Below are 26,470 nucleotides of genomic sequence, written 5' to 3' on the forward strand. Positions count from 1 at the left end.
TCTTTTACTCCTGTTATAATGCACACAATGTGAGGTTGTTTGTTGTGGTTAACTGCCAGCAGTATCGGGACTGATAATCTATAACAATGAAGAAAAGTGCTGTAGCACCCGGTTGTTAACATCACCTATTGTTTTAGTGCTAGAGGGAGATAACTGACACAGGTCTCCTATTGGTTTGTCCCAGAGTACAACAAATCAAAGTACCTGAATTTATTACATACCTATTCAATCTTACTATAGTGATAAAGACATTTTTTTTTAAAGGTTTTATTTAATGACGCACTCAACACATTTTATTTACGGTTATATGGCATCAGACATATGGTTAAGGACCACACAGATATTGAGAGAGGAAATCCACTGTCGCCACTTCATGGGCTACTCTTTTCGATTAGCAGCAAGGGATCTTTTATATGCACCATCCCAAAGACAGGGTAGTACATACCAAGACCTTTGATATACCAGTCGTGGTGCACTGGCTGGAACGAGAAATAGCCCAATGGGCCCACCGATGGGGATCTATCCCAGACCAACCGTGCATTGAGCAAGCGCTTTACCACTGGGCTACGTCCTGCCCCTGATAAAGACATTTTCAAACCATGTGATAAATTTATTTTGTATCGCACATACATGTATGTGTCATCTGGACTGGAACTTTTAAATGGGGAATTCCATCTTTATTTTGTATTGCACATACATGTATGTGTCATCTGGACTGGAACTTTTAAATGGGGAATTCCATCTTTATTTTGTATTGCACATACATGTATGTGTCATCTGGACTGGAACTTTTAAATGGGAAATTCCATCTTTATTTTGTATTGCACATACATGTATGTGTCATCTGGACTGGAACTTTTAAATGGGGAATTCCATCTTTATTTTGTATTGCACATACATGTATGTGTCATCTGGACTGGAACTTTTAAATGGGGAATTCCATCTTTATTTTGTATCGCACATACATGTATGTGTCATCTGGACTGGAACTTTTAAATGGGAAATTCCATCTTTATTTTGTATCGCACATACATGTATGTGTCATCTGGACTGGAACTTTTAAATGGGAAATTCCATCTTTATTTTGTATCGCACATACATGTATGTGTCATCTGGACTGGAACTTTTAAATGGGGAATTCCATCTTTATTTTGTATCGCACATACATGTACACATGTACGTGTCATCTGGACTGGAACTTTTAAATGGGAAATTCCATTTTTATTTTTACTGCAGTTAGTGCCTTTTATTTACTGATGTCACATATAATTTACAAATTACGTCACATTGTATTTGATACATAGATCTAACAAAGTGTTGATATGACGTTAAATTAAAAACCATTTTTGTAAAACATAAAAGAAGGTATGTAATAAATACAGAACTTCACATACATTGTTTTCACTTCCTATTTATTGCACTCGTTTATTTTGCGAAAGAACTTATCACTCGTGGTATATATTCTTGCACAAAATAAACTCGTGCAATAAATAGGAAGAGAAAACAACGTACATGGAGTTCTGTATATGTCCCACATAGTTTACTGCTTTCTTTCAGCTCAATAGACAATGCACAACCTGACTGATAATTACTCAAATATATGGAAAATTTTAATATGTGATTATGGAAGATTAATTTTTCATAAATGTGTAAAATGAATACAGAGTTAATATAAGTAAATAAGTTTAATGTTGTTTACTAAGAATATGCAAACAGATGTACACAATGACAGCAGAAAAATCACAACCAATGAAAAATAAATAAATCAAGAATACTAACAGCATCTATACAGTATAAAATGTATTTAAAACTAAGTGTTGTTATCCAACAGTTGGCAATATCATTTGATTGATGTTTTTAAACATAAAACTATACATTGGTTGTAAAAGATTAGAATTTTGATTCAAACCTTTAACACAAACACCACTATTAGTTTTAACCTGATAATAATATCTGTTCCACAATTTGTTGACCAATAAGAAACATCTCATATGAAGTCTTAAGCAGTAAGAAACACCTGAATGACAATTACAAAATGCACTGTTCAATAAGAAATATCGGATAAAAATACTGAATGACAAATATCGGATATGAAATGTTCTGACCAATAAGAAACCTGACAGAACAGTACCAATCAATAAGAAATATGATTTAAAACAGTCTCTGCCAATAAAAAAACAATCACTTATGTAATCATTTATAATTGAATGCCTTTCTTAATTTTCATATAATCTCATCATTGTCATGGTTGTGTTTTCCTGCCTGAACATGTCGACTACATGCATAGAATTTCCTTTGAATATATGCTACCAATTTTGATGTTTTCTGCTCTACAATCAAGACAGTGAACTAGTATAGATTCTCAAGTTCACAACTGTGAATAAATCTCCACTTGACTCTGTCTTGCACATAAATACAACCTTGAATATGCTAGTGATTTGTTAGTTTTGATTGCAGACTTTGTAAGTTTAAAAGCATGGGCCCAGAAGTATGCCAATCCATCAGTGGTTGTTGAAAGTTAAAACACTGCATGTACCCGGTACAAGCAAAATCAAAGAAGCATGATCAAATTTAACACTGGCAAACTTACATTCATTTGTGTTAATCGATGTGTTGTATTAATCCAGCACTTATAATTCGACTTACATGATTTGTTGTGTTAATCCAGCACTTATAATCACTAACTACATTCATTTGTATTAATCCAGAACTTATAACTCGACTTACATGATTTGTTGTGTTAATCCAGCACTTATAATTATAGACCTTGGAAATCCAACCACTAGTTGCTACTTGACTTTATTGTTTTGTTGTATACTATAGACTGGCAATCAAGAATGGATCAATGTTGTAATGGTATATAAATTTACAGAGCCCTGCAAGAATATGGAAAAATTACTGATACTCAAAGTTGAGAACTCCAATTAATTCCTGGAGAAAACATTACCTCCCAACCCACTAGATTCACCCCTGAGTTTGTGTATAACAGCCACTGAAGATTGGACACACTCTATGGAAGGCCACTTCAGCAAAGTTGAACTCTACACTTGTAAGCAACGGGCCAGCCAACATATCACATGACGAACATACAAAAACAATGGAATGTAAGATTCCAGACAAGAAGTAAAATACAACAGAAATAATGTTGTTATGATAAATATACAAAGCGAAATAATGTGTACAAACAGGGCAATGTAAAGGTACTGGAATGGCACAGATATATTACAGGGTTGATCTGTTTATCATTTCAAAGATCTGTAGTACTTAATGCTAACAAATCCTTCATCAGAAAATCATTTTTTTACTGATTAAATTCTGCCAAAAATATTAATAAAAACGTTTTTTGAGGTTTGTTTTCTTAATGCTATTATAATGTTAATATTAACCCTTTAAGTTTTAGCTGACAGTGGAATTAAACACAATGTAGGATGAGCACCAGATGAAGTAGATCAGCATTTGTCCCATTCCAACACGGGAGTCAACTGTGATCTACAGGTTTCTTGTCTGGCAGACGCTGCCTCAGTGATCTGTATTGCACTTGTTCTCAAAACAAGATCTAACACTTTGACCAAGACACGAGCAACAACACAAGACAACACCATCATCATCTTCGTGCATCACGCAGGCAAATTAAAAGTAAAACATGTCTATGTTAACATTATGATTTGATAAATATATACAAGGATTATAAAATGTTAAAACATTTTTTTAAATGATATGCTCTTCATGCTTACCTCCCTTTGCTTACAGAAAAATATTAACTATATACACATTCCGACTTATATACATAGATAGCAACATAATTGTTAGCAATAATAATAATTACACCATTTTGTAAATGTTTTAGCAAAACATTTCATAAATTATCACTTATGTATTGATAAAAATTACATGTCAAAATATTTCCTTTATACAAAACAGATACACTTTAACTTCTACAATAAAACAGAAAAAGATACAAATACTTTGAAAGACCAGCAAAGCCTTACATGTATTTCATTAAAAAAAACAAACACAAAAAATGTGGTTACATGTGCATGACATTACAAAACTAACACATGACAAAATTCTCAACTAAAGGTTTATTTCTTATAGGGTGTGAGGTGTTGGGTGGGGGGTGGGGGGTGGGGGGTGGGGGGTTTATTTCGTTTTAAGTTCCCAGGCCTAAAGAAATAATTTCTTCTTTTTTGATAAGAAAAAATATTAACTAAATTCATTTCAATTACAAAATTTAAAGACTAAACAAGCAACCTAGTGGACCATAACTATTTAATATAAACATTTAAATTTAGCAAATGAAATCCACAATAATAAAATCTGTGAATCCCCAAGTGAAGTGATGGAAGACAGAATATAAATACTGCTGTAAAAAGTTTAATATTGGCTCTGTACTTTGCTCTTCCCTTGGTCCAGTGGCACTACATAGGGCTAAACTAATTTATTCTGAACTCTCCAAACATAGTTTATAACAAACGTTTTTCGTCGTTAAAGAAAGTGAGACCTACATGAGAAGAAAGACCGGTCTTTCCCCAAATACACACCACCATTGGCCTATCCAGTTCTTAACCAGGCTCTATTCTCATCTTATAGCCACATACATCATAATAACAATCCCAACAGAGATATCATCGGATTTTGATGACTATAAAAAAATGTCTCAATATCTTGGCATGTTTTTTGTGTGGTTTTTTTAAAAATAATCACCAAATGTTTATGCATTCTCAAAAAAAAGGTAAAATTAATTTAAAAAAATGTTTTACTAAACAAGTAATATGTTATCTTATTCTTGAAAGACAATACAGATGCCTCAACCAAATGGTCAAAATGGAGTGTATAAACATTCAGTACAAACCCATCCTTCAATTAACTAGACTGAAATGTTATAAATTGTAATTGCCCTATTAAACATTATAATCTCAACCGGACTGAATGTCTAGTAAACTACTAAACCGTTGGGGAGAACCGGACTGAATGTCTGGTAAACTATTAAATTGTTGGGGAGAAAACCGGACTGAATGTCTGGTAAACTACTAAACCATTGGGGAGAACTGGACTGAATGTCTGGTAAACTACTAAACTGTTGGGGAGAACCGGACTGAATGTCTGGTAAACTACTAAACTGTTGGGGAGAACCGGACTGAATGTCTGGTAAACTACTAAATTGTTGGGGAGAAAACCAGACTGAATGTCTGGTAAACTACTAAACCGTTGGGGAGAACTGGACCGAATGTCTGGTAAACTACTAAACTGTTGGGGAGAACCAGACTGAATGTCTGGTAAACTACTAAATTGTTGAGGAGAAAACCAGACTGAATGTCTGGTAAACTACTAAACCGTTGGGGAGAACTGGACTGAATGTCTGGTAAACTACTAAACTGTTGGGGAGAACCGGACTGAATGTCTGGTAAACTACTAAACTGTTGGGGATAACTCTGTACGACTTGCAGAGAATGCTTTGGGTAACAGTAGGAGAGTACGCGGGACACCACATGAACATAATCACAACCAGAACGTGCCAACATAACAACCGGACGTCTTTGTAATCACAGTAGTCCGATTCTCACTCAACGACATCACAACTGGATGTCTCTGTGTATAAACACAACAGTCCACTTCTCACTCAGCGACATCACATCTGGATGTCTCTGTATAATCACAGCAGTCCACTTCACTCAACGACATCACATCGTCTCCTTAGCCCACAGATCAAGGTCACATCGTCATATGATCTAGTTATAGTTTGGCTCCAATATATTCAGCATGATGTGTATGCATGTAAGGAGTTCCCACAGTGAAAGCCGTAACAAATATTCTTCACAATAAGTCAGTCTACATTTGTAATAAAACAAACTTATATCACTATGCACTGCGTAATAAAACAAACTTATATCACTATGCACTGCGTAATAAAAGTTCCCATAACTGCACTTCATAATAAAAATCAATATCACTGCATATTGTAATTAAAAAGTAAGTAATAAAATCTTCCAACTTTGCAGTTATATATTTTTATATCACTGTGCACTGGGTAATAAAATGTTTACATCATGGTGTACTGTGTAATAAAAATATATCAGTGCACTATATAATACATTTTACATCACTTTGCCCTGGGCAATAAAAGTTTGCACATTTTCCATGACAATAAAACAAAAATATCCCAGTAAGTTGAATTTCCTGAGCCATATGATCTCTTTGATTGTGTAGCAAAATGGCATCAAGTAAAACTGAGAAACAATTCATACCACGCACTAACACTGACAGGAATATGTTCTTCCTCAATGATACAACTCTATTCTCCTTTCTCCTTGAACAGTTTTGAAAAAATTCCAAGGGTCAAAGAATCTTAAATCCTGAGGCATTCCCTTCATTATTTGTGTTTTGTGTGGCCTGTTTCGTGCCTTCAGAATGGAGAGTTTGTGAAGGTATTGCCATTTGAACGGTTCAAGCAACAGAAGTCTTTTTGGATGTTGCGATGTCTGTTCCGAAATATTTTACAGCTAATCCATCTTCGAGTAATTCATTCTGTTCGTTATCTTGCTGCATCAAAATCGGCATGTTTTCTCCATTGTACACATCGTACATCGGATTAGCAAAGTTGGTAGACTGAAAAGATCAAAAGGAAATCTTATTCTTACACACCCGTTGGTGAGAACACCATGCATTATTTTTGATAACACAAATATGGGCTGTTAACACACGTAAGTGTGTATGTGTGTTAACAATTTAAAGATATATGACTGGCTGCTCCTACGTGATGAACAGGTAACCAGTGACATGCAGCCAATGAAAAACAACATGGTGGAAATAGATTACATGTGACATAAAGTTAACCTGATAATCATGTGTCTATGATACGTAAGTTAGCTACAAGTGCAACGACTGTAAATAACTTTTAGTCAGAAAAGATGTTAAAATTTCCTTAAAACCTTGTGTTTGAGGATATCACCGTGTTGGTACTAAATATGACGATTTGGCAAAGCACACAAAATGATGTCACATAGTTTAAAGCATTTGCACCTTTCTGGTTTTATGCAGTGTTAAATTTGTAATAAAATGCAATTAATTATAGATTTTGTATTACAGACTATATAGAACTTTGTTTTTTGAAAATTATCTGTGAACCATGATTAAAATACAAAGTTAAAACAATACCCAGAACAGTGTGTATACACTGTATATCGAAAATAAAGGCTTTAAAAAACCCAAATAGCTGGGGATAATAAATAGAATAACAAACTCGGTACCAGTTATTGTCAAATTTATGTCTCTCTTGAAATAATTTTCTATTTTCAGCAAATTATTTCAGTTGGGACATAAATTTTATAAAACTGGAAACTTGTTTATTATCTTCTATATCTTGATTCATCATAATCATGTTTTATACATATAAAAGTATAATTTGAGTGACTAAAAGTGTACAGGTAATGCTAGTGGTTGGTGGGTCAACTGGCTATTAAAACATTGTGGGGAATGATTACTTGCTCCCCTAACTTGAGCCATTTAAGATACAATATATCCTCTTCAAAAAAAGTAGGGGAACCTGAAATATTAATGTTATACGTTTTGACCACAGACATCCTAGTAAAGAATGTTCAGGTCTGTTTATCAACACACCGAAACACATTCCATAGTTTGCACATGCATCACGCAGTTGCCCCATACACGTGCGTGGGGTGTCATTCTCGATTTTGACAATTTCCAGGAAGGTCCATTAATCACTGTGGAACATTATTTCTGTCAATCATTTTCATTCTGTTGATAGTACAGTTGTTATTGTTTTGTTTTTAGTCATTTTTATTGTTTGAATTTGCTATTTACTGATAAAAAAACATCAATTTTAAAATTTCACTTCTGACCTCAATCGTCCTCAAGATCTTTGGTCGTCATAAAACCTACTGCAATACTGAACTACCGGTTGTAATGTTTATCCAATTAATTCACTATTATCATATAACCATTCCCCACAGCTAATATACCTTACAATTTTGGCAATTGTAAAGTCTTATTAGAGTTCCCCTACTTTTTTTGAAGAGTATATTACCATATTAAATTGACATTCTAAAGGGAGCTAAAAATTACTCTTCTTGAACTAATCTATATGGGGAGTGATGGAGAGCGAGTGACAGCTCCCTTTACCTGGCGAGATCTACAACAGACAACATAACAGACTGGTTTTGTGCACATTTTCAGTGTTCTACATTATACATACATTCAGTTCCATTATTCAGTTGAAAATATAAAAACTGTGATGTATAATTAAGATATGTCTGAAAAACAAAGATGTCAATGGATAAACAGAAATAAAATAATAGAAAATAAAAAGATAAAAAAGCCAAATGTAAAGCTTTATGTTGCAATACTCACAGCGTCACCGCGGAAAATGAGGTTTTGTCCAGTTTCTTGATCCTCGAGTCCTGACTCATGACGAAGATATATCGGATTCTTGACGTTCATACTGTTATCTTTCATACGCTTGTGACCATATTGTTGTAATCTAAATACATACAAAAAATATTTCATTATCGTCTAAAGCACTGATACAAATACACTGATACTGGAGATACTGAAGCCATTATAATAATTACTGTATGTCTCAACATCACAAGTTGGATTCTTACTGCTATTGTAATTAAAGAATAAAAATTACTTTAGCTTATAATTTTGATTTTTTCTTTTCCTATTACAATGAAACATAATCATAGTAATTAGAAATTGTTCTTGAAAAGGTGTATTTTTACAACAGACATGACACCAACTTGGCCAAATTCTTACCTGTGTCTTCGTCTGCAGAACACTATGATGATGATCATTATGACAACCACGATCGACACCACAACCGGAATTATCACGTACATCATTACTAAAAAAAACCAAAACACACAAAAAAACCCATTTAAACAGAAATGATTTAATATGGTACAAAGAAAAACAAAAGTATGGATGAGGTACATGATATGCCCATCAGGAGTTTGATGGAAAACCATATGATGTTCAGAATTATTTGATTTATTTGTATCACAGTGACCTAGTAATTGTATGCGACACACCACCATCACAAGTTGTTCCTATATGTCAGGTTTGATGGTCCTGTATACATCTGTATGCAAGATATGATCCGGACAAGGATTTACTTTTATGTGCAGTAGACTGTGAAAAGTAGGTCACAGTAACCTAGTAATAGTATGAGACACACCACCATCACACGTTGTTCCTACATGTGAGGTTTGATGATCTTGTATGCATCTGTATGCAAGATATGATCCGGACAAAGAAAAGTTAACAGATGTACGTATGGATGGACGGATAACCCCATATAATAGGACCAATCATAGACGGGTGTATAAAAACAATTAATGACACCTGAACACATTTTATTCTGCAACCACTGTTTTTATTGGCTGATTGTATGGTGACCAATTAAAGAGTCATAAACATATACTAGCAAACTGACATTTGAATCGGGGAACATTATAGATACATTATAAAATTGTTCATTTTATATAGCTGAAATAACCAGAAATATTAGACTTTGGATAAATTAGAGAATACAAATAACAACTAGTTAATGATGTAGGACACTGGTTATATCCTGTTCAGACTATATTCTTACCATCGCAAGATAAAGTTGATATCCCATGTCATCAACTAGTTATTTTCTATTTAACCTACATGTACAGCCATTTGGTGTCTTAACATACAACTGTTTTGACATAGGATCTAAAAAATGAGAGGAAAACCAGCATGTTTTAAAGCTATGACTGGTATCTAACATTTGGTTATGTCAACAACTGACACATATAGGATTTTATGACCATGACAAACCTCACATTTGTTGTGCTCGTGAAAATAGTAAAGATTTCACATGAAGAATTAAACATAAACAGTATACTTACTATCAGCTTAATTTACTGCCTGTAGAAATTGGCCTGTCAACTGCACCAATATAAATAGCATACTTACTGTTATCTTTACTGCCTGAAGAAATTGGCCTGTCAACTGCACCAATATAAATAGCATACTTACTGTTATCTTTACTGCCTGAAGAAATTGGCCTGTTAAAGGAATTTTCGTGCAAGGCTTTTAGACCGATATGCATATTCAATGATATATAATACACATTATTGCTTAATATCAACAAGTATATTATATTTTATTAATAAAATGGTTAAATGTGACGGCTATCATATATAATGGGTGCAGCCATTTTGTACCATCCCAGTGAATACGCCCTCTGGTGAGCTGCTGGTTACATAATATTTAGCGTGTCACGTCAGGAATTAGTCTTAGAACTGAAGAAACAAACTTAAATGATTTTTGCACAATGTTCTGTAATAATATCCATCCCAAGAAGCCAGCAATTAGTATACATTAGTTTACAATACAAAATAAACCATCACTGTCAAAGTTTCGAAATAACTGTATCATGTTTTGTCTATGCAATAACGTACGTACTGAAATGATAAACAGGGTGTTTTCTTAGTTAATTGGTCTATACCGGTACTTTCAGTGGGCTCCACCTGTGATTCCTGATTGGCAGGTGTATATTTGGGAGGTAGACAAACCATTAAGTACTGCTGTCAACCTAGACACAAAATTACGTACAGGCGGTATTTGTTTTAACATCACAGGGTATTGGGATATACCTGCCACCCCTAAAATGGTAATGGACATTATCAGCCGTCATGCTTTATTACTGTAAATCATTCTGCAAAACCCTTGATTAAGTAGACTTTCCCATCTAAAATCACAGAACTGACCAATTACGTAATCCTAAAAGAAAAGAACATTATCACTTGGGTATTGTGAGTGGTCGTTTTTGCTCCAATGTAGCCTACCAATAGGCCTAATAGTGTTGGTCCGGGTATGTGTTGGTGGTCCGGGTATGTGTTGGTGGTCCGGGTATGTGTTGGTGGTCCGGGTATGCATCTTTCCAACACATAAGGCTCTTATTTGAGTTTAGTTCCCCTTTAAATGAACCAATTTAAACAGTATACTTACTGTAGCTTTACTGCCTGTAGAAATTGGCTGTCAACTGCACTAACATAAACAGTATACTTACGGTTAGCTTTACTGCCTGTAGAAATTGGCCTGTCAACTGCGCTAACATAAACTGAAGAAATTGGCCTGTCAACTATGCTAACATTATAACAGTATACTTACTGTAGCTTTACTGCCTGTAGAAATTGGCCTGTCAACTGCACTAATATAAACAGTATAGGCCTACTTACTATTAACTTTACTGCCTGAAAAAAGTGGCCTGTCAAATGAACCAATATAAACAGTATATTTATGGTTAGCTTTACTGCCTGTAGAAATTGGCCTGTCATCTGCACTAACATAAACAGTTTACTTACGGTTATCTTTACTGCCTGAAGAAATTGGGCTGTCAACTGCATCACAAAGTGGACCTTTGTATCCTTCTTTGCATCTGTAAAAAATGTACAGTTGAGTCAACTAGATATCCATAGTTGTTTATTAATTAAAGTTGGTAATCACAAAATCTGAATAGCCTAGTGAGCAGGAATTAACCAACAATTTACAGGATCCTTAATTGTTCATCCAACCAGTTTCATACTTGGTCCACCATCTACGGTTAATATAGTTAGTTTATTTTGTTACAAGAAAGCATAAATCACGGCCTTTGATAAACAGTTTAAAAAGTTAAAGTTTGTTTTGTTTAACAACTACACTAGAGCACATTGATTTATTAATCATCAGCTATTGTATGTCAAACATTTGGTAATTTTGGCATAGTCTTAAACAGGAAACCTGCTACATTTTTCCATTACTAGCAAGGGATCTACACCATCCCACAGACAGGATAGCACATACCACAGCCTTTGATATTCCAGTCATGGCGCACTGGTTGAAACGAGAAATAGAACAATGAGCCTACTGAAGAGGATCGACCCTAGATGAACCGTGTATCAGGTGAGCACTTTACCACTGGGCTACGTCCCACTCCTACTAGTATACAATATACATGTAGATCATAGATGTAATCCATTATCAAGCCATTCACTTTACCACTGTGCTACGTCCCACCCCTACTAGTATACAATATACATGTAGATCATAGATGTAGTCCATTATCAAGCCATTCACTTTACCACTGTGCTACTTCCCACCCCTACTAGTATACAATATACATGTAGATCATAGATGTAGTCCATTATCAAGCCATTCACTTTACCACTGGGCTATGTCCCACCCCTACTAGTATACAATATACATGTAGATCATAGATGTAGTCCATTATCAAGCCATTCACTTTACCACTGTGCTACTTCCCACCCCTACTAGTATACAATATACATGTAGATCATAGATGTAGTCCATTATCAAGCCATTCACTTTACCACTGTGCTACTTCCCACCCCTACTAGTATACAATATACATGTAGATCATAGATGTAGTCCATTATCAAGCCATTCACTTTACCACTGTGCTACTTCCCACCCCTACTAGTATACAATATACATGTAGATCATAGATGTAATCCATTATCAAGCCATTCACTTTACCACTGGGCTATGTCCCACCCCTACTAGTATACAATATACATGTAGATCATAGATGTAGTCCATTATCAAGCCATTCACTTTACCACTGTGCTACTTCCCACTCCTACTAGTATACAATATACATGTAGATCATAGATGTAATCCATTATCAAGCCATTCACTTTACCACTGGGCTATGTCCCACCCCTACTAGTATACAATATACATGTAGATCATAGATGTAGTCCATTATCAAGCCATTCACTTTACCACTGGGCTACGTCCCACCCCTACTAGTATACAATATACATGTAGATCATAGATGTAGTCCATTATCAAGCCATTCACTTTACCACTGGGCTATGTCCCACCCCTACTAGTATACAATATACATGTAGATCATAGATGTAGTCCATTATCAAGCCATTCACTTTACCACTGGGCTACGTCCCACCCCTACTAGTATACAATATACATGTAGATCATAGATGTAGTCCATTATCAAGCCATTCACTTTACCACTGTGCTACTTCCCACCCCTACTAGTATACAATATACATGTAGATCATAGATGTAATCCATTATCAAGCCATTCACTTTACCACTGGGCTACGTTCCACCCCTACTAGTATACAATATACATGTAGATCATAGATGTAGTCCATTATCAAGCCATTCACTTTACCACTGGGCTACGTCCCACCCCTACTAGTATACAATATACATGTAGATCATAGATGTAGTCCATTATCAAGCCATTCACTTTACCACTGTGCTACTTCCCACCCCTACTAGTATACAATATACATGTAGATCATAGATGTAGTCCATTATCAAGCCATTCACTTTACCACTGGGCTACGTCCCACCCCTACTAGTATACAATATACATGTAGATCATAGATGTAGTCCATTATCAAGCCATTCACTTTACCACTGGGCTACGTCCCACCCCTACTAGTATACAATATACATGTAGATCATAGATGTAATCCATTATCAAGCCATTCACTTTACCACTGGGCTACGTCCCACCCCTACTAGTATACAATATACATGTAGATCATAGATGTAGTCCATTATCAAGCCATTCACTTTACCACTGGGCTACGTCTCGCCCCTTGACTGGTAGAATGAAAGGTCACATGAACATACAATAACACTGGCTAAGGTTAGATCTATCAATGGAGACAAAAAATATGGCCACAGGCATACAAGACTTGGGGGTGGTTGTGTGTGTGTGTGTGTGTGTATGGGTTGTCTTTCATTTTAACTTCCTTTTTTATATGCTCATATCCAATCAAGGTACAAGCACCCTGTCCATGGGTATACACCTCAGCTGTTAATTGTTACAACAGTGCTGGGAATTGGTTGGAATTTCATAATCGGTTATAATTGATTGGCACCAATTACACAATCAGTTAGAATTATACATTGTATGAACATTATAAGAAGGATTTGAATTGTAAGAACCATGCACCTATTGCTGTGTTCACCAGTCTTTAGACCATACAAATCACTGATTTTAGCTTTAATAACTATTTAATGTCATTTTTTCGTTATGTACTCTTAAAACGCAACCCCAACCACAATATATTTACTTCAATTCCATTATCTGAACTGGAGGACAATTACTTAACATTTTCCCAGACAATTGATTATGGGTTTTTAGAATCTATCATCATAGGTAGTGCCAAACTGATCAATTTTCTATTACAATCGTCCATTGGAACATCACTATGTGTACAAAAAGAGAAGTTGGTCTAGTAGCTGCACAGCCCCTTCCCACATAGAAGGGAAGTTAAGCAAAACTCATCATATTCATGGAAAAAAAAGAAAGAAATGTTTTATTTAACGACACACTGAACACATTTTATTTATGGTTATATGGCGTCAGACATATGGTTAAGGACCACACAGATTTTGAGAGGAAACCAGCTGTCGCCACTACATGGGCTACTCTTCCGATTAGCAGCAAGGGATCTTTTATTTGCGCTTCCCACAGGCAGGATAGCACAAACCTTGGCCTTTGTTGAACCAGTTATGGATCACTGGTCGGTGCAAGTGGTTTACACCTACCCATTGAGCCTTGAGGAGCACTCACTCGGGGTTTGGAGTCGGTATCTGGATTAAAAATCCCATGCCTCAACTGGGATCCGAACCCAGTACCTACCAGCCTGTAGACCGATGGCCTGCCATGACGCCACCGAGGCCGGTTCATATTCATGGACCTTTCTTTTCTTAGTCTTTCCCCCGTCATATAAAGAGCTGTCTACCCACTACTAAGTTGTGTCTACCTACTGGAATGGTCAGTAAAACATGACTGCAATTATCTATACCATGTACCAGCCTCCATTTTAAGTATTTTTTGTCAATAATTCCAGTTATGCTAGACATAAAAAGGAAAACGAAATGTTTGTTGTAGGAATAAAAAAAATGCAAATAGTTGCCCATAGTGAAAAATGTCCTCTCCTCAGTGAGTTTGAATTTTTTTTTGGTTTAATTTCTTTATTCTACCGGTACATACACAACTGTTTATTTTTAAAAAATTTATATAAAAATAGAACATTTTTGTCATTTCTAAACAGTTTTAGACGGGGAGTAGAGGAGGCAACTGCCCCTTAGTGCTGGAGCAAAACGTCCAATTCGGGCAAAACTGACAAGAGATATTTCGGCAAAATGTGTTGACCTGAGACCTTTTTACCATTTATTTCCACCATTCAGATTATCCAGATTCGGGCATTTTTGTTTAATTTGGGCAAAAATAATCCTGCCTTCCTCCCTCCTTAAAAAACCGGATCCTGTATGCCTATGGTTTTAGGTGAGATCACTGGTAGTTCTGACAACAATCACTTAAACTGGAAGCTGGTGGAGGATGTAGTGGTTAATGCCACTTCAGTTATGACAATGTAAGGCAAGCAAGATGAGCTCACATGCAGTTGCTGCAGACAGCCGTATTCTGTGTATTAACATGACAGCCAGCACATATCCCATTAATACAGAAGTCCGTGCAATTTTTTTCACAGTAAGTGCCAACATAGTACTCCGTGTTACAACTGTTAGCAAGTAGAGAGATAGTGTTAGCATACAACTACAGCAAAAAAAGACAACAACTAACAGCAATTTTTTTAAAGCCACTGACCCTACATGTGTACATGTACATTGTTTATGATGTACGTATTATTTGTAGTTCACATCCAATGTATTCTGAGTTACTACAAACATCAGGACAACCATTTGCCAACGGTTATAATTTAAGAAAAACAAAAAAACTACATGTTTCATACCCATAAAAAGTAGGGTCAGTGTCTTTAACATAAAGAACTAAATGCATGTGAAGGGTTAGACTGTAAAATGTGAGATAATTTACTTTTTAAAAATAAACATATTATTTTTTATCAAGGTTGCAATCTGGCATATGTAGCTTTTAAGCAATTAAATAAAAAAATCCAGATTTTTTTTCATTGTGTGATATGCTACATGTATTTTTAAAATTTATCTCTAATTTTCGTGACATTCAAATATGATTTATTAATCTTGCAACCACTGTTTCTACTGATAGATTATGATGATGGATAATATAGTAGCAGGATAGTTAGCAGGATACAGGACTTTTGACATCACTCATGACACATCATATGCATATAGCTTTCATTAGAAAATCGCTTATTTAACCTCTACATGTAGGTCATCATACAATGTAGCTGAAATAACAGAAATAGTAGCTATTCCCCTTAGAGCAGATAGTTAATGATGTCGGATATTGAATGTCATTAACTAGTTATTCTCTACACACCAACACTCAGAAGGAGAAATGAACTGTAGCAAGATAGTTCATGATACGTATCAACAGCAAACACACAAAACTGTCTTTGTGTTTTGCACGGATTAATAATTTATTAGCAGGATGTGGAGATGCAATCATGTGTGTACAGTTTTAATGTTTAATTCAAACTGATGGCTGCTACAAGCTGGTAACAGTAAAGTTTTAATGATAGCCTTGGTGGTGTCATGGTTACGCCATCAGACATAAGACTGGTAGGTACTGAGTTTGCAGCCCGGTACCGGCTCCCACCGAGAGCGAGTTCTTAAGGGCTCAGTGAGTAGGTGTAAGGCCACTACACCCTTTTCCCTCTCACTAACCACTAATCAACTAACAACTAACCCACTGTCCTGGACAGACAGCCTAGACAGCTGAGATGTGTGTCCACGACAGCGTGCTTGAACTTTAATTGGATATAAGCATGAACATAAGTTGAAATGAATGAATGAAAGCCAAAATTCACATATTGTTATTTCATAGGTGATCACACAGATTTCAAAATTGGCATATCTCATATTTTGCAGCCAAACCCTTCATACAACACAATTCATATTCATATACGCTTGTTTTGTTTTGACACAAAGAAGATATTCTCCATTCAACAACTACAACCATATAGAATATTGCCCTTCCTTAGTCAAACTAAGCAAAGTTAAACTTTGTTCTGTTTAATAACACCACCATAATGAACACATTGATTAATTAATCATCGGCTATTAGATGTCAACATTTGGTATTTGACTTGCATTCATAGAGGAAACCTGCTATATTTTTCCATTAGCAGTGAGGGATCTCTTATGTGTATTTTCCCCACAGACAGGACAGCACATACCATAACTTGATATACCAGTTGTGGGGCACTGGTCAGGATGAGAAAAAACCCACTCAGAAAATAGATCTATCATGGAGGTTTGATCCTGCAACCAAACCACTCTCACGCATAACATCTGGGTTGCGGGACAACATGTAGAGTTACAATAACATCTGGATTGTGGGACAACATGTAGAGTGACAATAACATCTGGGTTGTGGGACAACATGTACAGCGAATATAACATCTGGGTTGTGGGACAACATGTAGAGCGACAATAACGTCCTGCACATATTTGTCATTCATATTATCACTACATGTAAATCTATGCAAAAGAGAATAACAATTTATGTTAGCTTTATTTTAATATAACGGGCATACCCAGGAAATATGTGGGAGGAGGGACTAAAAGAAAAAGGGCACATGGACTAAATTGTGAAAAGGGCAACCCAATGAATTTTCTGTTTTAAAGCCAGAAAAAAGAGGCACTTAAATATATTTAGGTGGGACAGGTCTTCTGCCACCACACACCCCGGATCTGCCTCTAAATAAATATATATATACACATGTATTAGACAATTAGGCATGTTACAGAACTGATCACATGCGGCTGAAGGCAACTGTTTTTTTTTTCAAAATACAGTAAAATACTTTATTTTAGTGGGATAAATGTTTTGCGATTTAATGAAAATGAGTCGGTTAGCGAGCATTTATTTTCGAATTCCTATCCCTCCCCCAATAAGAAACCTGAAGTACCAGCACTAGCGGACTCTAATAATTTACAAATACTGTAAGCTTATGCAAGTGCTTAGGCTACGCTTTTTCGTAATCCTCAAACTTCTTATAAAAACCGAACCCGAAAACAGAACGGAATTTGAAGGCGAAATGCTAGGGCAAGTTTGATTTAAAAAATATTTATTACTGTCAAAATACTTGTTCATATCAGTACGGTTTATGATTGACCAACAGGCAAAACCTTTAGTGTGAAGGCCCAATATGAACTACGAGTATAGTGTTGCTGTACATGCAAGCCCAACCCAGACTGTTTTCACTTCCACATTTTAACACACTTTTGATGTTTACGTCCATTTTTTAAACACGTGCATTGCTTTCAATGCCAGTACTTATGAAAGAAAACCATACAAAAATTAGCATTGTTCACTATCATGTAATATATTGTCTGTACTTTGATATTATTTCTTGATATTAAGTGTTGCAGTTCCTACTATAGTCCCGTGCAGTTCCTACAGTAGTCCCGTGCAGTTCCTACTATAGTCCCTTCACAGTTCCTACTATAGTCCCATCACAGTTCCTACTATAGTCCCTTCACAGTTCCTACTATAGTCCCTTCACAGTTCCTACTATAGTCCCATCACAGTTCCTACTATAGTCCCTTCACAGTTCCTACTATAGTCCCATGCAGTTCCTACAGTAGTCCCATCACAGTTCCTACTATAGTCCCTTCACAGTTCCTACTATTGTCCCGTCACAGTTCCTACTATAGTCCCATCACAGTTCCTACTATAGTCCATTCACAGTTCCTACTATAGTCCCATCACAGTTCCTACTATAGTCCATTCACAGTTCCTACTATAGTCCCTTCACAGTTCCTACTATAGTCCCTTCACAGTTCCTACTATTGTCCCGTCACAGTTCCTACTATAGTCCCATCACAGTTCCTACTATAGTCCATTCACAGTTCCTACTATAGTCCATCACAGTTCCTACTATAGTCCCTTCACAGTTCCTACTATAGTCCCATCACAGTTCCTACTATAGTCCCTTCACAGTTCCTACTATAGTCCCATCACAGTTCCTACTATAGTCCCTTCACAGTTCCTACTATAGTCCCTTCACAGTTCCTACTATAGTCCCTTCACAGTTCCTACTATAGTCCCATCACAGTTCCTACTATAGTCCTGTCACAGTTCCTACTATAGTCCTGTGCAGTTCCTACTATAGTCCCATCACAGTTCCTACTATAGTCCCATCACAGTTCCTACTATAGTCCCATCACAGTTCCTACTATAGTCCCATCACAGTTCCTACTATAGTCCTGTGCAGTTCCTACTATAGTCCCATCACAGTTCCTACTACTGTCCCTTCAGTTCCTACTATAGTCCTGTGCAGTTCCTACTAAGGTCCCATCACAGTTCCTACTATAGTCCCTTCACAGTTCCTACTATAGTCCCTTCACAGTTCCTACTATAGTCCCATCACAGTTCCTACTATAGTCCCATCACAGTTCCTACTATTGTCCCTTCACAGTTCCTACTAAGGTCCCATCACAGTTCCTACTATAGTCCCTTCACAGTTCCTACTATAGTCCCTTCACAGTTCCTACTATAGTCCCATCACAGTTCCTACTATAGTCCCATCACAGTTCCTACTATTGTCCCTTCACAGTTCCTACTATAGTCCCTTCACAGTTCCTACTATAGTCCCATCACAGTTCCTACTATAGTCCCTTCACAGTTCCTACTATAGTCCATTCACAGTTCCTACTATAGTCCCTTCACAGTTCCTACTATTGTCCCTTCAGTTCCTACTATAGTCCCGTGCAGTTCCTACTATTGTCCCGTCACAGTTCCTACTATAGTCCCATCACAGTTCCTACTATAGTCCATTCACAGTTCCTACTATAGTCCCTTCACAGTTCCTACTATAGTCCCATCACAGTTCCTACTATTGTCCCTTCAGTTCCTACTATAGTCCTGCGCAGTTCCTACTACGGTCCCATCACAGTTCCTACTATAGTCCCGTGCAGTTCCTACTATAGTCCCGTCACAGTTCCTACTATAGTCCCTTCACAGTTCCTACTATAGTCCCGTGCAGTTCTTACTATAGTCCCGTCAGTTCCTACTATAGTCCCGTCACAGTTCCTACTATAGTCCCTTCACAGTTCCTACTATAGTCCCTTCACAGTTCCTACTATAGTCCCATCACAGTTCTTACTATAGTCCCTTCACAGTTCTACTATAGTCCCAGTTCACAGTTCAGTTACTATAGTCCCTTCACTAGTTTCCTACTATAGTCCCATCACAGTTCCTACTATAGTCCCATCACAGTTCCTACTATTGTCCCTTCACAGTTCCTACTATAGTCCCTTCACAGTTCCTACTATAGTCCCATCACAGTTCCTACTATAGTCCCTTCACAGTTCCTACTATAGTCCATTCACAGTTCCTACTATAGTCCCTTCACAGTTCCTACTATTGTCCCTTCAGTTCCTACTATAGTCCCGTGCAGTTCCTACTATTGTCCCGTCACAGTTCCTACTATAGTCCCATCACAGTTCCTACTATAGTCCATTCACAGTTCCTACTATAGTCCCTTCACAGTTCCTACTATAGTCCCATCACAGTTCCTACTATTGTCCCTTCAGTTCCTACTATAGTCCTGCGCAGTTCCTACTACGGTCCCATCACAGTTCCTACTATAGTCCCGTGCAGTTCCTACTATAGTCCCATCACAGTTCCTACTATAGTCCCTTCACAGTTCCTACTATAGTCCCGTGCAGTTCTTACTATAGTCCCGTCAGTTCCTACTATAGTCCCTTCACAGTTCCTACTATAGTCCCTTCACAGTTCCTACTATAGTCCCGTCAGTTCCTACTATAGTCCCTTCACAGTTCTTACTATAGTCCCGTCAGTTCCTACTATAGTCCCGTCAGTTCTTACTATAGTCCCGTGCAGTTCCTACTACGGTCCCGTCACAGTTCCTACTATAGTCCCTTCACAGTTCCTACTATAGTCCCTTCACAGTTCCTACTATAGTCCCTTCACAGTTCCTACTATAGTCCCTTCACAGTTCTTACTATAGTCCCGTCAGTTCCTACTATAGTCCCGTGCAGTTCCTACTACGGTCCCGTCACAGTTCCTACTATAGTCCCTTCACAGTTCCTACTATAGTCCCGTGCAGTTCTTACTATAGTCCCGTCAGTTCCTACTATAGTCCTGTGCAGTTCCTACTAAGGTCCCTTCACAGTTCCTACTATAGTCCCTTCACAGTTCCTACTATAGTCCCGTGCAGTTCCTACAGTAGTCCCATCACAGTTCGTACTATAGTCCCTTCACAGTTCCTACTATTGTCCCGTCACAGTTCCTACTATAGTCCCATCACAGTTCCTACTATTGTCCCTTCAGTTCCTACTATAGTCCTGTGCAGTTCCTACTAAGGTCCCATCACAGTTCCTACTATAGTCCCATCACAGTTCCTACTATTGTCCCTTCAGTTCCTACAATAGTCCTGTGCAGTTCCTACTAAGGTCCCATCACAGTTCCTACTATAGTCCCTTCAGTTCCTACTATAGTCCTGTGCAGTTCCTACTAAGGTCCCATCACAGTTCCTACTATAGTCCCATCACAGTTCCTACTATTGTCCCTTCAGTTCCTACAATAGTCCTGTGCAGTTTCTACTAAGGTCCCATCACAGTTCCTACTATAGTCCCTTCAGTTCCTACTATTGTCCTGTGCAGTTCCTACTATAGTCCCATCACAGTTCCTACTATTGTCCCTTCAGTTCCTACTATAGTCCTGTGCAGTTCCTACTAAGGTCCCATCACAGTTCCTACTATAGTCCCATCACAGTTCCTACTATAGTCCCTTCAGTTCCTACTATAGTCCTGTGCAGTTCCTACTATAGTCCCATCACAGTTCCTATTATAGTGCCATGCAGCGAAAACTAACGAGGCCTCGAGTCTGATTGGACGATACTACTTTTTTTTAATGTCTTAATTTTCGTCAGCCTTTAATTTCAGATGGAATTCACAAATTTTATTCAAACCCCAAAAAGAGGGAAAATAAATTCCATGCGAAAATAGTATTTTACAGTACCCACAAAACACAAATTTATTTAAAATATACCTAAGAAGAAAAAGAAACTGGCAGAAAGAAACCTAAATGAATACTGAGCATGTCTCGTGTACCCTGGCATGCGACCAGTTCACACAGAGCCCTGTACCCTGGCATGCGACCAGTTCACACAGAGCCCTGTACCCCGGCATGCGACCAGTTCACACAGAGCCCTGTACCCCGACATGTGACCAGTTCACACAGAGCCCTGTACCCCGGCATGTGACCAGTTCACACAGAGCCCTGTACCCCGGCATGTGACCAGTTCACACAGAGCCCTGTACCCCGGCATGTGACCAGTTCACACAGAGCCCTGTACCCCAGCATATGACAGTTCACACAGAACCCTGTACCTGGCATGTGACAGTTCACACAGAACCCTGTACCCGGCATGTGACAGTTCACACAGATCTCTGTACCCCGACATGTGACCAGTTCACACAGACCCCAGTACCCCGGCATGTGACCAGTTCACACAGAGCCCTGTACCCCGGCATGTGACCAGTTCACACAGAGCCCTGTACCCCGGCATGTGACCAGTTCACACAGAGCCCTGTACCCCAGCATATGACAGTTCACACAGAACCCTGTACCTGGCATGTGACAGTTCACACAGAACCCTGTACCCGGCATGTGACAGTTCACACAGATCTCTGTACCCCGACATGTGACCAGTTCACACAGACCCCAGTACCCCGGCATGTGACCAGTTCACACAGAGCCCTGTACCCCGGCATATGACCAGTTCACACAGAGCCCTTAATATTATATAGTCATTAGTGGGGAGGGGTGGGGCGCAGGTGTTTAAACACTGGTGTAAAACATTTCACTATTCAAGATTACTTGTTTGTCTACAAATTTAATATACATTCTATATTTACAAAAAATTGCAAATGAAATTAGCAATTGTTTAAAATCTGTAGTGCAAGCATAAAATAAACACAAACATGCAGATAATAAAAATAAATTAGTAAAAAAATAAAGACCCAGTTAAAAAACCCAGTAAATAATTATGATTGATGCAGCTACATGCAGAACATCTACAAATATGCATATGAATGAAACAAATATATATATAGAAAAAACCACACCAAAACTAATTAATGTATCTTTTAAATTTAATACTTATATTTAAAAAAAAAGCATTTTATCCACAGATAAAAAACAAAAAAAATAAGAATGGATAATAACAACTAGATGTGCTCTTCCAGGAAGATAAACTTTTTAAGATCTTGGCAATCTGACATTGAGCATACTGTACATATATGACTATGAACCTTTAAGATTTACAAAATGGCTGAACAATGCATTGTCAATGACTATGACAGTGACTATATCTTACGTGCAGATGGTCTGTGTTTGTGAGATGTGAGAACACGTCCCGCCTGGCTCACACCTGCAGGTCTCACACCGGTCTCCCGTGAACAACTTCCCACAGTCACAAACGGCCTTGTTGTCGTCTTCTAGAAAAATAATATGCAGGTGTTATACTGACGCTCGTGTTGGAAATCGGTTGGAATGTCATCAACAATCATTGGTTATAATTGTTTTGTACCAACTTATCAACTTTAAATGATAAAATTGGTTACAAGTTTATGAACTTAACACGATTTGAATTATTAGGACCTACTTGATCCTATAAATGCTAATTTTACATTTAATACTTATTCAATGTATGTTTTTTTTTACTTAATTATGCATGAAAACAACCTCAAACCTGAGAATAGTTAAATCACACACAACCGTATTGCCTTCTTCTAGCAAAAACAACAATACAGTTTTTACAGTGGAGTCATGACAGAAATCAAATGTCTCCAAGTTGATGGAGTTAAAGGATAAGAAACAAGCATTTTGAGAGTACTGCTAAAGCAATACATGTCACCTACTGGCCCAACAATTTTTTGTATCTCTTAAATTCAAGGCCCATAACTCTGAAAAGTGGGTAAATCACTACAAAACTTCAACTTGATCTGTAAAGCTATATACAAATGATAAAGCTATATATATTTCATCTTGATATCTCCAGGTATTGCAAAAATCTGGAATACAAATTTTCACATCTCCTAAGTTCAAGGGCCATACCTCCTTTAAAAATGGGTAAATTGCCATGAAAGTCAGAACTTGATCTGTAACAGTACATGGTGAAACTATATACAAAATTTCAGCTAAATATCTCAAAGCCTTCTGCAAAAAATATATGGAAAACATGTGGGACAGACAGACAGACAGACAAATGGACAGACAGAGATGAAACCTATAGTCCTCACCAGTTGGACCAGTAGTGGACTAATAAGCTTTACTGAGTGACAAATAAAGATAGTCAAACAGAAATTGCATTGAAATGCATGCATGATGTTGTGCAATGTTTAATAGTTCATTACCAAATGAACTCATTTCGAGAGAAAAAACCTGGGGACGCTTGTGAATTGTGAACATTTTTGGAAAAGAATAACAAGTCACTTTTCTATTTAAACTTTCCAATACCTCTCAAACTGGTGGGAATCACACTGGATTTAAACCTGAAACATTCAGCAAATCTTGATTCCCATTCGGTAAAGTATAGAGGACAAAATTATTTGGGTGATGATTATGAACTCAAACACTTATTGACAGAACCTTTGCCATGATTCTTGCCGTAATTGAAACACTTACTGACAACATTTGACATAATTCTTGCAGTAATTGAAACACTTACTGACAACCTTTGCCATGATTCTTGCCATAATTGAAACATTTACTGACAACATTTGACATGATTCTTGCAGTAATTGAAACACTTACTGACAACCTTTGCCATGATTCTTGCAGTAACTGAAACACTTACTGACAACCTTTGCCATGATTCTTGCAGTAATTGAAACACTTACTGACAACCTTTGCCATGATTCTTGCAATAACTGAAACACTGACAACCTTTGCCATGGCATGATTCTTGCAGTAACTCAAACACTTACTGACAACCTTTGCCATGATTCTTGCAGTAACTCAAACACTTACTGACAACCTTTGCCATGATTCTTGCAGTAACTCAGACACTTAATGACAACATTTGCCATGATTCTTGCAGTAATTGAAACACTTACTGACAACCTTTGCCATGATTCTTGCAATAATTGAAACACTGACAACCTTTGCCATGGCATGATTCTTGCAGTAACTCAAACACTTACTGACAACCTTTGCCATGATTCTTGCAGTAACTCAAACACTTACTGACAACCTTTGCCATGATTCTTGCAGTAACTCAGACACTTAATGACAACCTTTGCCATGATTCTTGCAGTAATTGAAACACTTACTGACAACCTTTGCCATGATTCTTGCAATAATTGAAACACTGACAACCTTTGCCATGGCATGATTCTTGCAGTAACTCAAACACTTACTGACAACCTTTGCCATGATTCTTGCAGTAACTCAGACACTTAATGACAACATTTGCCATGATTCTTGCAATAATTGAAACACTGACAACATTTGCCATGATTCTTGCAGTAACTCAAACACTTACTGACAACCTTTGCCATGATTCTTGCAGTAACTCAGACACTTAATGACAACCTTTGCCATGATTCTTGCAGTAACTCAGACACTTAATGACAACATTTGCCATGATTCTTGCAGTAATTGAAACACTTACTGACAACCTTTGCCATGATTCTTGCAATAATTGAAACACTGACAACCTTTGCCATGGCATGATTCTTGCAGTAACTCAAACACTTACTGACAACCTTTGCCATGATTCTTGCAGTAACTCAGACACTTAATGACAACATTTGCCATGATTCTTGCAGTAACTCAGACACTTAATGACAACCTTTGCCATGATTCATGCAGTAACTCAAACACTTACTGACAACCTTTGCCATGATTCTTGCAGTAACTCAGACACTTAATGACAACCTTTGCCATGATTCTTGCAGTAACTCAAACACTTAATGACAACATTTGCCATGATTCTTGCAGTAACTCAAACACTTAATGACAACATTTGCCATGATTCTTGCAGTAACTCAAACACTTAATGACAACATTTGCCATGATTCTTGCAGTAACTCAGACACTTAATGACAACCTTTGCCATGATTCTTGCTGTAACTCAAACACTTAATGACAACATTTGCCATGATTCTTGCAGTAACTCAGACACTTAATGACAACATTTGCCATGATTCTTGCAGTAACTCAAACACTTACTGACAACATTTGCCATGATTCTTGCAGTAACTCAAACACTTACTGACAACCTTTGCCATGATTCTTGCAGCAACTCAGACACTTAATGACAACCTTTGCCATGATTCTTGCAGCAACTCAGACACTTAATGACAACCTTTGCCATGATTCTTGCAGCAACTCAAACACTTACTGACAACATTTGCCATGATTCTTGCAGCAACTCAAACACTTACTGACAACCTTTGCCATGATTCTTGCAGTAACTCAGACACTTAATGACAACATTTGCCATGA

The 26,470-nt window shown here is 37.3% G+C and overlaps 1 protein-coding gene across 1 annotated transcript in view; it reads right to left on the reverse strand.

Moving 5' to 3' along the window:
- Nucleotides 1–1,223: 1,223 nt before the first annotated feature.
- LOC121387271 (low-density lipoprotein receptor-related protein 1-like) overlaps nucleotides 1,224–26,470 on the reverse strand; it is a 340,401-nt gene continuing 315,154 nt past the window's right edge. Inside the window, exons 89-93 of the mRNA XM_041518296.1 lie at nucleotides 23,337–23,457; nucleotides 11,358–11,431; nucleotides 8,776–8,863; nucleotides 8,368–8,497; nucleotides 1,224–6,606 (exon numbers count right to left, since the gene is read on the reverse strand). Of these exons, the coding sequence (XP_041374230.1) occupies nucleotides 6,445–6,606; nucleotides 8,368–8,497; nucleotides 8,776–8,863; nucleotides 11,358–11,431; nucleotides 23,337–23,457 (575 nt within the window). The 3' untranslated portion in view covers nucleotides 1,224–6,444. The remainder of the gene's footprint in view (nucleotides 6,607–8,367; nucleotides 8,498–8,775; nucleotides 8,864–11,357; nucleotides 11,432–23,336; nucleotides 23,458–26,470) is intronic.

The sequence above is a fragment of the Gigantopelta aegis genome, chromosome 13 (genome assembly GCF_016097555.1).
Source record: "Gigantopelta aegis isolate Gae_Host chromosome 13, Gae_host_genome, whole genome shotgun sequence".
Taxonomy (NCBI): domain Eukaryota; kingdom Metazoa; phylum Mollusca; class Gastropoda; order Neomphalida; family Peltospiridae; genus Gigantopelta; species Gigantopelta aegis.